We start from the raw sequence: 13,536 nt of genomic DNA on the forward strand, positions 1-13,536 counted from the left end.
GATGAATAAAAAAATCATCAGAATTGAGATAGGACGGGTGGGTGGGGCTTATATATTTTGCCTTGTTTTTCTTAATATACATAGCCATCTTTTCACAACAAGAAACTTAAAAATGGTTAAAATGGTACATTCTTCCAGGGAAATATGGATTTTACAATTATGGAACGGAGCCTAATTTCCTTATAAAAATGTTCCATGTTGTGAAAAGAAGTCTACACATATTAAAACAAAAAGGAAAAATGTAAGCCCGCCCACCCGCCCTGTCTCAATTGTAATGATTTTTTCATTCGCCGTGAACCAAGGGGGCGGAGCTTAACTGCAAAATACTTATTTCTTTACAAGAAATTAAAAACATGTTTTTGAGTATCCTGTTACTCAACAAATGACCCATGTAACTATATATAAAATTTTATGTAGAATACGTACCTACTAATGGCCATATGACTGCACATGCATGATACCCACCCACACTATCTCAATTGTGATGTTTTTTTATTTATTTTTAGAAACCTAAACATTTAAAATTGAAATTTTTGTAAGCAAACATGGATAATTTTTGGCATTACTTTTTTCTTAATATACATAGTATTCTTTGAACGACACGTTACTCAAAAACATGTTTTTAATTTCTCGTTGAGAAATGAGGATTTTGCAGTTAAGCTCCGCCTTCTTGGCTCACGATGAATAAAAAAATCATCACAATTGAGATAGGGCGGGTGGGCGGGGCTACATTTTGCCTGTTTTTCTCAATGTGTTGACTTATTTCGACTTCAAGAAACTTAAAACGTGTCTAAAATGGTAAATGTTTGTAGTAATCAACTTAAATCCTCCATTTTTCTTCTACAACCCCTTGAAATGCGGCAACAGTTGAACATCAAAGTTACTATTAATGATAACTTGGCAACGGAGTTTATAAATCCCACTTTACTTAGCAAAGCTTTTGCGAGGCGTCATCCACTTTTTGGTGGGGATGCACACGATAACCTCAAAAAATCAAAAACCATCTGCGTTTCTGTTCTCTCCTTCGCAAGTAAGTGAAGCTCAGTTTTAAATATTTTATTAACACTAAAATTTACAAACTTTTCCAAATATATATATATGTATATAAATGACAACGTAACGTATAACTAAAATGAAATAAATGGCAGATGTCGGAAATGTTACGAATTATATACTTAATACTTGTTAAAACAACTTTAAAATAAATCTCAAGACAATTGATATCTCTCACAACAGGTACACGATGTTTAACAAAATCAAATTTTTTCGCCATTTGCTTTATTACTCATTGGTGGTTGTAGTAAATCACAGAATTGCAGGAGAGCTTCCTTCAAAGGTCTCGAAACTTGAGTAGACGTCGTGGTTGTACATTCGACTAAATGAGGATACAATTTAATCAGGTGTTCCCAAGCTGTACTATCTTCTGAAACAAAGCGACTGTTTTAAGTAACACAAAAGCGCCACGCTCACCTCTGATAGGCGCTTTCTTCATTGATATGATTAGAGTGGTTACAGCTTTCAAGACGAAAGAGATTTCGGAAAGGCGGTACCTGAAATTTTGTCATGAAACAAACAAAACGGACAAAGTAGTTCGACGTACCTCGGTAGAGGGCACTTGCCGCTCAACTTTTCGTCCTCTATATATTTCTCTAAAACTTCTTGGAATCTCTGTAACAACGAAGTGACGGCCAGTTGGCCGGCTAAGTCGTCGCCGTTGACAACAAGCGCTTTATTGTCGCCATCAATCAAAGAAAACTGTAACAAAGTTTCGAAACACGTCTTCGCGAACTCTTCCCTAAGCGTCAGCTCGGAATCGATGTCAGTTTTGACGTTCGTAGCTGAATGAATTGACCCTTTATTTAGTAAAATAACCACCTGCATTATGAATTCCTTTGGGATTTGACTGGAATAAGGCAAAACTTCCGTTCGTAGTAACTCTATTAACTGGCAGTCCGTCGCTTCGTCTGTCACCATTTCATCCAAACCCTTATCAGCAGGAGCACACATGCTAGGAAATAGGAAATCATTGAGAGTTGCGGCAAGTTCGGTCCACATCGCGGCGAATTGATTCCCATGGATTCTAGCCACTTTTAGACCGGTTTTGAGCACCGTAATCAGACTGTTTGCCGCTAATTTCCAAATACTATTAGTATAACAATTGTACTTCAACGCTAGAGGTTTATGCAGCGCCGCTACGATTCCGTGGAGAATATTAGCACTAATCACTTCGGGATTCTCAGCGGTTTTGTCGTACAACTTCACAGTCATGCTCATCGCTTTCTCCCCGAACGGAATATAGTTCATAGCTACCCAATCCGAAACTTTATTATGCTTGTTTTCTAATTTACTAGTACTCGGAGGCGAACACGTAAATTTGGCGAAAATCAGTAAACGCTTGAATATTTCAGGAATCATTTTGCTGTTGTTTCTAGACAGGGCTTCTTTTTGGAGCAATTCCATTGTGTGTAAAACACCATCATGAAGAGGCGTCAAACTTACATCGGACGACGTGGAGATGATATAGGGTGTGGTTTCGCCGTAAACCGGGACACTAACCGCGTTCGTGAGAACAGTACCCAACTGCTTGAGATCGTCTAAGTTGAAGTTGCTTTTAATGTGCTGAAACACGCTGGGGAAAATTTGAACCAAAGCGGTCAAAAAAGTCTGACTGGGACAGTAGAGGTCGTTCGTGCTTTCAGTTTCTAGTGCCGGGACTGTGATTTCGGTGCCGATTTTCACCCAGACCTTCCACGCGATTGACCAGATTTCTCTATCTTCAATCACCGCAGACTTATTATCAACAGACTGACTTTTACTCAAAAACAGGATCTCTTGGAAGGACTTAAGTGCGGCGATTGAAACTTCGTTGTTTTTGCTCAAAGCGGCGTTTTCTATGAATTCTAAAAGTATAGACCACGCTCTCGGAAAATCGCCTAGTGCTTGCAATAGTTGTCTTTTGGTGTTAAAAACGCGGGCTACCCCTGATAGGGTCAAAACTTGGGTTTCCGCCCACTGTTTTTGTGCCGTGTTCCGCGTGTGATGGATCAAGATGTTGCCTCCGGCGTCCACCTTTTCGCTGCTAGCGGAATTCGACAAACTTCTAACTTTATCTAACAAAGGAAACAGCACCTGCCACAAAATCGCCTGCCAGGTTGATTGTTTCAACAATCCACCGTGCGCGGAAATTGTGGAAAATAAAGTTTGCCCAGCCGACTTTCGCACCGCCGGTCGGGTATCCACACACAATTCACCCAATCGTGCATACAAACACATCCACAACTTATCAAAACTAGGCATGTTTAAAGTTCCAGGGAAGTCCGGAAGTACTGTGGTGTCTTCAGTTAAAGTCTGACTTAGTTTACCTTGATTTTGGTGGAAGTAGTCGGATATGTTCCACTACAATAAACACAAAAAAATTAAACAGGAAATTACAAACTAATTACGTTACTACCATTAATCCAACTGCTGTTAGCGAAATATTCAATTCCTGGGTTTGCGAACCGAACTTAGAGACCGTATCGACGCACAACGGTAAACACCTCCACGGCATAACCGGGAGAAAGTCGGTTATAACTAGCTGCAGGCATTGGAATGCAATTCGTATCAAATTTTCGCTAAAACAAAGTCAAGTTTGTCGATTTTGTGGTTCCATTTCAACTGCCAACTTACCCGTGTTGATCGTTAACCGCCCCAATTATGCCTAAAACTAAAGGCCAGCCGTGGGACAACGTTTCCCCAGCACCATGTAAAATCTCAAGGACGCACTCCAGCTGCCTTTGCCTCACATCCCCATGCGGTACCGACGACAATTCAAACAACGGTCCCAAAAGCAGCGTTTGTAATTTTTGATTATCTCTCAGTGGCACTGTATGTTTATAATGCAACGCCGACTTAACCAAATACGTGATTGCCTCCACTCCCCACTCGCGCATTCTTATATGGGGGTGGCGACAAACTTCCAACAAGTGATTGGTTAGCGGTCGCCACAATACCTCGATTCTAGGCATGTTTACTAAACCCGTTTCTAGTAACTTAGCGACGGCGAATAGCGAAGGTTCTCGATTCGAGTAAGCCAATTCCATAGCTTCCTGTGACAACTTACAGAGAGCATTGATTAAATGATGTAACGCTACGTCGTCTAAATACTGACTGGATTCAAATAACCTACTGAGCATTTGTGATAACACTGGTAAATCCGCCATTACTGACGTTGTTATCACAGCATTTGTGTCTGTAGTGAGACGGCCGGCCTTCAAGCTACCACCCGTCGAGGGTTTCAAGCCCAAAATCCAGACTAAATGTTGCAAAGTGGTGAGCACTAGATGCCACGAACTACCCAGGATGCTTCCGTGGCAATGCGCCAGACTTAGTAAAGCGCGCATAGACTGAAGGTTCTTTGACGTGAGCATAACAGGACCTTGTTGAGTACCTGCAGGCACCGATGACGTGGGTAAAGGCGTCCCGACTGCCACAACCTGCTGTCTATAATCAGCTTCACCATACTGTGCCACCAGTTGTGCGTTCAACTCTTGACTGTGTCCCGTCCTCAAAGCAGAGCCCGAGGTAATGGTATTCAACACCGTCAACGCATAATGCGGCGGAAGCGACGATTTACAAATTGCTGTAATAAAAGCGTCTCTAGGAGTGTCTAAATTCAATTGTCCACAAAGCGACGCGTAAGTTTGTATGGCTTTGAGTACGTTTTCCGTGATGGATTCGTCCGTACTAGCATCTATAAGCGGACTTAAAGCTGCAAGAAGCCCGCACCAACTCGACTTGATTAACTGGCAGTATAGTTCCTTGTTGATTTCTTTGGGTCGAGGCGGAGGGGATTCCCCTTCGACGTGATGTTGCGGCCCGATGGTGATTTGTAACGACCGGATTATTTCTAAAAGACTTGCGTAGGCGATGGAAATGCCATACCCGTCTGGGATGGTCGGTGGCTCGATTTTATCCAACATTTCTAAACTGTATTCCGACTTAAGTACACAGTCATTGGGTTTTGTAAACTTACTAGATCGATTTGGTTTGACCGGTGGGGAATGTAGTCACAATCGGCAACCAAACACCACGCAGCAGGAACCCTGGCTGCGGGGAAACACCAGGACCGGCGGGTAAACCCCCTAGGAACACTGGCGGTTGGCCTTGGGTGATATTCACTACAACACCATCACTAAAACACGTGGTATTTAAACCCAATATATTACTTGTATTGTTAATTTGCAGCTGTGGGTTGACGAAAAGCGATTGTACATAGGCTCCCAGCGAATTCACGATGTCTTGAAAAATGCTAGTTGTATGTTTGTTGAGATCATAACATTTGCAGAACGAGTTTAACAGTTCTGGTTGAATAGTCATTTTGTGTAAAACTTCCAAAGCTAAAGATCGCTGCCATGTTGGTTTGTCAGGATCCAAAAATTTTACAATAAGAGATAAAAATATTTCACATTCAGTCACCTACAATCAAAAATCAATTCTCATTTAATAATCTACGACAAAACTAATATTTAGTATAAAAGAGTACGACTTTATGATCACTCGGTACATTGACACGATTATCTCCGATAAAGCACAAAATTCAAGACTTCCTAATCCATACGCTCCATGCAACTCCCCCCACCACTTCGCTCCGAACCAACACGAAGAGAGTCGAGTGATACTAAAATTTGTCCACGCCATCTTGACTTCGTGGTATAGCGCAGACATTTATTGCTTTCGTGCCAGATCTTAACCTAACTTTTTTTGTTTCTCGCACCTTGTGACGTTTCAACCAAATAATTAAACTTAATAGGTCTTGACAATAAAAAATAGGTTAAGATCAACAATCTCCACATTCCTATCAGTTTAGTTTAATTTAAAAATGTTTCGTTTGTTAATAATAAAGCGATCGTAAATTTTTACGACTTGTCACTAATGGTAAATTATTACACGTATTAAATTGATAAGATATGCGTCAACTACACAACTAACTTACCAGAAGACTATGATACTTCTGAATTAAAATAGACACAACCCTTAGTAATCGCATGCTTATAGGAAAGTAAGGCTTCTCGAATGGGGTGGCTTGCTGTACGCTGGATGGCAAAGTACTTCTATATTTAATATTTGGTGAAAACAACTTGATGACCAGAGCGCACACACGTTCCTTTAGTAGAAAACTAAACTCTGCGTTTTTATAAAAGACTATTGAAAATTGTGTTAGTACAGATTCTAGTAATTCTAAGCCAAAAGTACGTGTCATTTCAGTCATTCCTATAAGCCAGTAAGGCTGATCGGCATTAACTAATTGTACTAAATCTTGGAACAATAAATAAGCATCAGCTGCACATGGTGGTAAACCTTTCGGAGGTGTACCGCTTGGAATCTTAAAATCGTCCATATTGATCTGTCGCACTGTGGGGGTGTTTTCAGACTTTGCTAGCATTTCGTCTTCGGCTACTACTCGCTCAAACACTAAAGAGACTAATTGTCGTACTGTAGCACCCGCTGTGTTGATTGTGGTTGAGTTTTTAGCAAAATGTAGTCGAAAACACAACACCAGAGTCTGAAAAAGTAACTTTAGTTGTGGCAAAAATGAAATTTAGTGTTTTACTCTAGCTAAAGTGTCGCCATGCACTACTGTATTTGTTGTTAGCAATAGAGTGACAGACTGAAGAATTTTTACTTCCTCGATTCCTGATTCCATTAAAGTCCATAAAGTATCAGTTATATACAAAGCTCCTTTTTGATCAATTAATTGGTGTGTTATTAATTTTTGTATGATTTGTAAACAAAACTGAAACGTAATCAATTAAATTGTCCCTATTGTTACCTCATACTTACTTTAATTAGCTTAACATCCTTCGTTTCACATCCTTGTGACAATGGATAAATAACTTGATTAATAACATAAAATATTGATGTTTGCGGAGTGGATAAAGCCGATTTTAATTTAATAACGGCTTCCTCACATGACTAAAAAATTTTTTTTCTAACGATGTACCACTTTCCTGTTCACTTACCTCTTTTATTACTGGATATTTCTTCTTTGATTCTCCAGCAAGATTCTTGAAATCAGTCTGTAAAGTCTCAATAAAAGCCGCTGAAACCTCTACGTTACTAATTCCATTCTCAAACGCCATTATTCGTTTTAAAATTATCCAAAAAACAAAATTCTACAAAATATACGGTGAGCTGGCACTTGTCAAATGTCACTGTCAACTATAGTAATTGTTTATTTACAAATTAGTTATCACATGGTTTACACATTTTTTTAACAACTTATTTTATGTTAATTTTGATTTAGTAAGTTTACTCTATTGTCATTGCTGTCTAATTTACAAATTACAAGACTATTTCTTATAACCCATCCCACTATTATTAAAATAACACATCAGTGAAGTTAGGTCTGTCAAACGATTGACAATCGCGACTACTGAGCTGACAAATAGTGAGCGTCCGACGCCCATTGAAGTAAAACACAATAGACCCGTTATCAGTTCATAATCCTGATATCGCTATTTCCAGGCTATTGTTTCGGTGCAATTAAATTTTTATGTAAAAAAAAAAATACTTACTTTGGACTTTAATGATCAAATTTCTTCATTTTTTTAATACAATTTTAGAGACATTTGTTTAGTATGATAAGTGAAAAGAAATCGCTCGACTATTATTTCACTCTGTATTTCATATCAGTTCTACTCAGATTGCTCAAAAATCATTTCCGGTATCTCTAATAGCATTCGTCTTACGAGTTGCGTAATAACCCTTATAATTTATATCGCTGATGTCCACTTTGTAAATACAATTTCGTCTTTCGGGAATGAACTTCGTACGAAATATATTGTTTTCAAGTCAAAATGATGTATATTTACCAATATTTAAGTAGATCAGACAACGTAAACGTGATCACATTGGAAAATCCTATGAATTGCGAAATCATTTCCTACTACTTTATTGGAAAATAATGAGGTTGGTTCGTTTCTTGGCGATGTGTGGATCGTTTTTTGGCAAGTACATTAATTTATCTCTCGACGTGGTTAACGATTTGTTAAAAATAAAACAACGAATGAAAATATACTGATTTATTTAAGTACTTAACCTATGTCTTCTTACATTGTTACACATTCTCCTCTGATTGAAAAAAAAAAGATGAGAAAATAAAAACTAAGTTATTCACTACAAAGTCGATTATTTGTACATAAATAATATACACATTACTACAATTAGAAACACTTGTCATAAATTTAGTAAAGCTGGTAAGGAATTGTACATCTGGTGTCAAAAATACATATAACCCACTCTCTTTGAAATCGATTTCTGAATGAACACTCCGATTGCAAGAACTCTTAAATGCGATCAACACACATGGCAGGAGACTATATAAGCGTGGCTGACTATTGTCCGTGCACTTCACATCAGTCCAGTAAGAAGAATTGCGACAACACTAGGAAAATTTAGAACGAACAATTTGAAAATGATGTCGCTTCGACGTTCGATGACGTCGAGAGTCTTTTAACGCGTGCAGAATATTGTCTACACGTAAGGGCTTAAAACTTGGTCCTCGGCGTACGGCTCAACTGCCCGGAACAGGTGTTTGATTGGCTTCTGCCAAAGCACTTTCCACTAAACGCTTGTGCTTTCCGACTAGTTCAGGGAGATCGTATGCTATGGCAACATCTAGCCTATTAATAGGACATCCTCTGAAATATGTACACGTAGCTGAAAGCTGTTGGAAATCGTACAATGGATTCAGCTTGAAAAAATCTTTGTAAACGTCAGGATCGGGGAGATCATAACGCGAAATGTTCGTCAGAGTCGAAAGTCCTTCGTAGATATGGTAGTCCTGAGGGTGCTCGATGATTTCGTCAGCCACTTGCTTACGGTTGCCAAAAACGGACTTATGGTTATAATATGTGGTTAAATAACAATCCACCATTTTGGCATGGTTACGCACGCGTACCTGTCAATAAACACAATCAAAATTTGATAGTTTTTACATAGTTTGTTCTTACCGCAAATCTACGCGCGCTAGCGATCTTATTTTCGATACGTTTGTCAATAGCTGACCTTAGATCCCTCAAAAAACCTCTTTCTTGTGCTTGCAATAGCCTCGACGGAGCCCACGATTCGTAGGGTCTTGACCACAACGACGTTGTGTACATAACTGGAGGCTGAGCGGATGACATAAGAGGAGAAATGTTCCAAATTAGGGCTCCTTGGACCCTCATCAATTCTTCGGGTTTCACTTGATCAGCTTTATTTAACACGATTCGGGTCTGAAAAAGATTTTGCGTTATATCATTTTGCCGAATACGCGAAAGGTACCTGATGCTCTCTTCCTTTAAGCTGATCAAGAATAGCTTCGGTTTCAGGACCGACGTCTAATTTTGAAGGATCATACACCAAAAATATTATGTCGGCCCTGTCAATAAACCACTGGCAAGCATCATTGAAAGGAAATACGCGTGAAACTTGTTTACGTACTTCCAAGATGCCAGGAATCTCTACTATATTAACCTGTAATTAAACTGATTATTTTAGGTTTTCGTTGGACGGTTTAATTACTTTTTCTAATAGCTTGCTGGGTAATCTCACACCTCTGAGTCTTTCCTCTAGACCTTGTCCAAATTTCTGTAACCCAGAAAATGTAAAATCGGCTGCTAATTGTGTACCGTCCCAAATTTCTGGCTCATCTCCATACATCAAAATGTTGAAATATGCAGGGGACGGTTCAGCTCCTAGAAGACAATCTATTATAATGTTTTTACCTTGTGTCGCTGTGAATACCTGTTCTTAATGATGTTTCGTTGTACTCGTTATCTAACAAATAATTAATTATTGAAGATTTTCCGCCACTCCATGGGCCCATAAAAAGTATCAACGGTTTGGAGAAAATCTCAGCATCGCCGAAGTGCCTATTACTTAAATCTCTGTACTTATAAAGTACCTCCAACGGTTTTATCGCGTTTTCGTATAGTTTCTTCAACTCTCTCAGTGTTATTTCGGCTACTCTATTTATTATTTTTTCGGTTTCGGATGCTTCTTCATCAACTTTGAGAAGATGTTCGACGTGACTTCTATCCCTCAGGTCGCTTGGAATTTCAACATCAAGAGAAAGCTCTTCCTCGGGAGCAGATTCTTCAGTTTCGCCACTTTTCTCTCCCTCGCTACCTTCCTCGCCTTCCGTGCTTTGCTCCTCACCTTCCACACTTTCCTCGCCACCTGTTACAGCTTCTTCAGCTTCTCCTGCACTCTCTGCACTTTCGCCTTCAGGTGTTTCGGCAACTTCACCTAAAATTCACGAATACTTACACCGTCCTCTCGGCTCACGTCCATTATACTCACCTTCTTCACTTTCTTGTTGTGCAGCTTCGTCAGGAGTACTGTCGTCTTTTTCTGCACTTCTTTCATCAGCGTCTCCAGTTGCTTCAGCTTCTGTACTACCTCCTTCTTGCTCTTCAACAGTTTCTTCTTCTGCGGTTTCACTTTTATCATCACCTGTGTCTTCGCTTTTATCATCGTCTGCGGCGGCTTCACTTTTATCATCGTCTGCGGCGGCTTCACTTTTATCATCATCTGCGGCGGCTTCACTTTTATCATCATCAGCGGCTTCACTTTTAGTATCTTCTGCTGTCTCGTCTTGTTGGTCTTCGGCGGTTTCGTCTTGTTCTTCTTTAGTGTCGGCTTCGTCTTCATGAGTTTCTTCTTGTTCGCTTTCTACATCTTCACCTTGTTGTTCTTCAGTGCTTTCAGCTTCACCTTCCGCACTTTCCTTTTCGCCTTCGACAGCTTCTTGAGTTTCTTCTTCTACTTCTTCTTCTTTAGTTTCTTCCGCTTCTTCTTCCTTAGTTTCTTCTTCTTTAGTTTCTTCCACTTCTTCTTTAGTTTCTTCCTCTTCCTCCTTAGTTTCTCCCTCTTCTTCTTTAGTTTCCTCCGCTTCCTCTTCTTTCGTTTCATCTGCCTCTTCTTCTTGAGTTTCGCTTTCGTCTTCTTTTGCTTCATCCGCTTGTTCTTCTTGTGTATCTTCTCCTTCTTCTTTAGTTTCGTCTGTTTCCTCCTGAGTATCTTCACCGGTTTCTTCTTGTTCGGCTACTTGTGCCTCGGCTTCGACGCTTTCTGTGTCTTCTTTAGTTTCTGCTTCTTCCTCCTTGGTGTCTGCTTCTTCTTGAGTGTCTTCCCCTTCTTCGGTTTGTGTTTCTTCTTCCGCATCTCCAGTTGCTTCTTCTACACTCTCTCCTTCTTCAGCAGTTTCGCTTTCTTGTTCGGCTTGCTCTTCTCCTTCCGCCTCAGTTGTATCTTCACCAGTGTCTGCGTCCTCTCCGGTTTCTTCAGCTTTTTGTTCTTCACCTTCATCACTACTTATCGCTTCTTGTTCTTGACTAGCACCAGTTTCTTCCTGTGTATCCTAAATGCCCCAAGATAGTGAAAGCAGATAGTCGTAGCGTGGACTTACCGTATCTTCCGCATAGTGTTCGGCTTCAGTTCCCTCAGCGCTCTCTTCTTGAGTTTCCTATAAAGAAATTTAGGATTGCGCTAAAAAAAATAAAAAAATCTTCCTACCTCTTGCTCAGATTGTTGTTCGTCTGGGGCGTTTTGATCGGGTTCGACGCTTTCGATGCTTTCAGTGCCTTCTTCGTGAGTATCGTCATCTCCATCACCTTCTCGGTGATCGGAGTCGTCGGTAGTGACTTCTACTGTAGGAACATCTTCTTTACTGTCCCCGGTTTCTGGAGTCCCTATGGTTCCGGATTCTCCCGTTTCGAGCTCTTTGAGAGCTTTTTCGATATATGGCCGGCATTCGGATTCGGAAGGACCTTCTGACTCTACCTCACCTTGCACACCTTTAAAAATAAATGTATGGAGGAACGATAAATAAAATTGTGGGTGCTCGAAAGTTTTTTCTCGGGGTAATTATGGATTCACTCTGATATTTAATCTGTTGGCAAGGTTCCATAAAAACAGCTGTGATTTTATATTATAGAATAGAAGATATAACAGCGTGTAAAATTAGTTTTATTGTTTGATACGCCAAGTATTTCCTTTAAAGGTTTATTGGGTATTATTCTTTGCTTATTGTTTTGTCGATAGAGATGAAGAGATCTATTTTGGTGGTAATGATGAAACTGCGGTTATTTTTAGAGTGGATGTTAATGTTGTACTTGTGGTTTAACAAAATGTTTGGAATAAAATGCATAGAACAAGGGCAGTTGTAGTTGAAATTGTTCAATCCACGGTCGGTGTCTGATCTAAATCCGTAACACAGTCTAGGGTAGCCTTTGCTGGCGATTTGCCGATGTCGTCAGTTGCAGTAGGTACTTGGCTACTTTTAGATCAGCGATTTTACATTTTTTTTTAAATACTGATGCCACCTTTTATATTTAAAATATTTTAATATTAAATTTCACCATTTTTCGAAGGAATAGCTTCAACGCACTCGCCGCTCAAATATTTTGCACACCTCGACCACCACTCCTACCTTCTGCATTTGTTTATAAAAAATACATACGTGCGTTCAACAATTCCTAGTATTTGCCACCCTCAGCGCAAAATATTTTTATTTATAGAAATTAGTTTATTTGCGAAAATTTTTATTATTAGAAACCGGTATCGTCCAAAAATAACATATCATATTATATAGCACGAAAATGTATGGAATCATGGCTGCCATTCACATTATATAATTTAGGCAATATCGAAAACCACTATCGTTTAACACCACCATAGATGCAACTGTCGAAATTCTCGTATCACACATCACTTTATCAAACAAAAATTTTCGAAAAATTTTTCACTTTCCGAAGAACTTTATTAACGTACCCTGCAAGGTAGTGGCGAGAAGCGAAACTCCAAGAAGCAGCAAAAGCCACGAGGACCTCCGGCAGACCTCCATGGCGTGTCTTCACTACACCCGTCACATTAACGTCTCGCACTGAAAACCCAGATTACGTTAGACCATCACATATCACTGCGACGCCACACAGTGGCGTCCCACAAATTTTCCCGAGAAAACTTATTCGCGCTCGGCAACTCACGCATTTCCAACGGACCTAAATCGGGACCTGCAGGCGGCTCGTTTTAATCCTGCCGTTATTAAACTAATAGGTCGCTCCCGCCGGGTGCAAGAGAACACCTTATAGCTACACAAATGAAGACACCAAACTTGACTCTATAATAAAATAGTCAAGCTAAAAACCAACAATGTCATAAATGACATTACGTTAATATGAAACACGTTGGCCATGCTATAACATGACAGTACACGTTAATGTGGTGGACGCTTTGGACAACATTGTCAAAAAATTATAGTAGGTGGCTATAATTTTTGTGGCTTTCTTGTATCGTCCATGTCCGTTTCTCGTTTTTGTGTGTTTTGTTTTTTGTTTTGTTTCTTTTGTGGATTGTTTGCCCCCCTTGTTCCGCCACTGAGGGTTACGTGCCAGCGACGCTCGACGACGCTCTCCGAATTCAACAAGTTCCGCGCAATCTCTAAATGACTTAATCTAAGGCAAATGGATTATAAAGTCTCATTCACCACTAGCACCTTAACCCACAGAG

At 39.9% G+C, this 13,536-nt stretch overlaps 2 protein-coding genes across 3 annotated transcripts; both read right to left on the reverse strand.

Annotated features, from left to right (window-relative positions):
• Window positions 1–1,041: 1,041 nt before the first annotated feature.
• LOC135141208 (protein MON2 homolog) lies at window positions 1,042–7,414 on the reverse strand. 2 transcript variants are annotated; one of them, XM_064072084.1, is made up of 11 exons: window positions 7,002–7,414; window positions 6,823–6,954; window positions 6,593–6,775; window positions 5,975–6,544; window positions 5,208–5,457; window positions 5,015–5,159; window positions 3,670–4,968; window positions 3,452–3,614; window positions 1,601–3,396; window positions 1,471–1,550; window positions 1,042–1,420 (listed from the first exon to the last, which is right to left on the reverse strand). In XM_064072084.1, the coding sequence occupies exons 1-11, from the start codon at window positions 7,119–7,121 to the stop codon at window positions 1,257–1,259; spliced, it is 4,902 nt and encodes a 1,633-aa protein (XP_063928154.1). In that variant the 5' UTR covers window positions 7,122–7,414; the 3' UTR covers window positions 1,042–1,256. The 2 variants fall into 2 exon arrangements, with proteins under 2 accessions (XP_063928154.1, XP_063928153.1); XM_064072083.1 differs by having other exon boundaries at window positions 1,042–1,423.
• Window positions 7,415–8,048: 634 nt separating this feature from the next.
• Window positions 8,049–12,937, reverse strand: LOC135141420 (DNA ligase 1). Its single transcript, XM_064072503.1, has 9 exons — window positions 12,799–12,937; window positions 11,542–11,822; window positions 11,435–11,491; window positions 10,327–11,386; window positions 9,769–10,272; window positions 9,547–9,719; window positions 9,307–9,498; window positions 8,994–9,257; window positions 8,049–8,941 (listed from the first exon to the last, which is right to left on the reverse strand). The coding sequence occupies exons 1-9, from the start codon at window positions 12,869–12,871 to the stop codon at window positions 8,555–8,557; spliced, it is 2,991 nt and encodes a 996-aa protein (XP_063928573.1). The 5' UTR covers window positions 12,872–12,937; the 3' UTR covers window positions 8,049–8,554.
• Between the last annotated feature and the right edge of the window lie 599 nt (window positions 12,938–13,536).

The sequence above is a fragment of the Zophobas morio genome, unplaced genomic scaffold, assembly GCF_036711695.1.
Source record: "Zophobas morio isolate AGI-343-1 ecotype UQ-CSIRO unplaced genomic scaffold, CSIRO_AGI_Zmor_V1 ptg000044l, whole genome shotgun sequence".
Lineage (NCBI taxonomy): Eukaryota > Metazoa > Arthropoda > Insecta > Coleoptera > Tenebrionidae > Zophobas > Zophobas morio.

Bases quoted from the DNA above. Each gene is read 5' to 3' on its own strand.
- LOC135141208 (XM_064072083.1), bottom strand. From the start codon at position 7,121: ATGGCGTTTGAGAATGGAATTAGTAACGTAGAGGTTTCAGCGGCTTTT. The intron at 5,160-5,207 runs GTAATATATTGG...ATGGTGTTGTAG, and splicing joins GCTGCAAATTAACAATACAA to TGAATATCACCCAAGGCCAA. The intron at 1,551-1,600 runs GTACGTCGAACT...ACAAAATTTCAG, and splicing joins GGCAAGTGCCCTCTACCGAG to GTACCGCCTTTCCGAAATCT.
- LOC135141420 (XM_064072503.1), bottom strand. From the start codon at position 12,871: ATGGAGGTCTGCCGGAGGTCCTCGTGGCTTTTGCTGCTTCTTGGAGTT. The intron at 9,720-9,768 runs GTATTCACAGCG...ATTGTCTTCTAG, and splicing joins CGAAACATCATTAAGAACAG to GAGCTGAACCGTCCCCTGCA. The intron at 8,942-8,993 runs GTAAGAACAAAC...GTTTATTGACAG, and splicing joins CTAGCGCGCGTAGATTTGCG to GTACGCGTGCGTAACCATGC.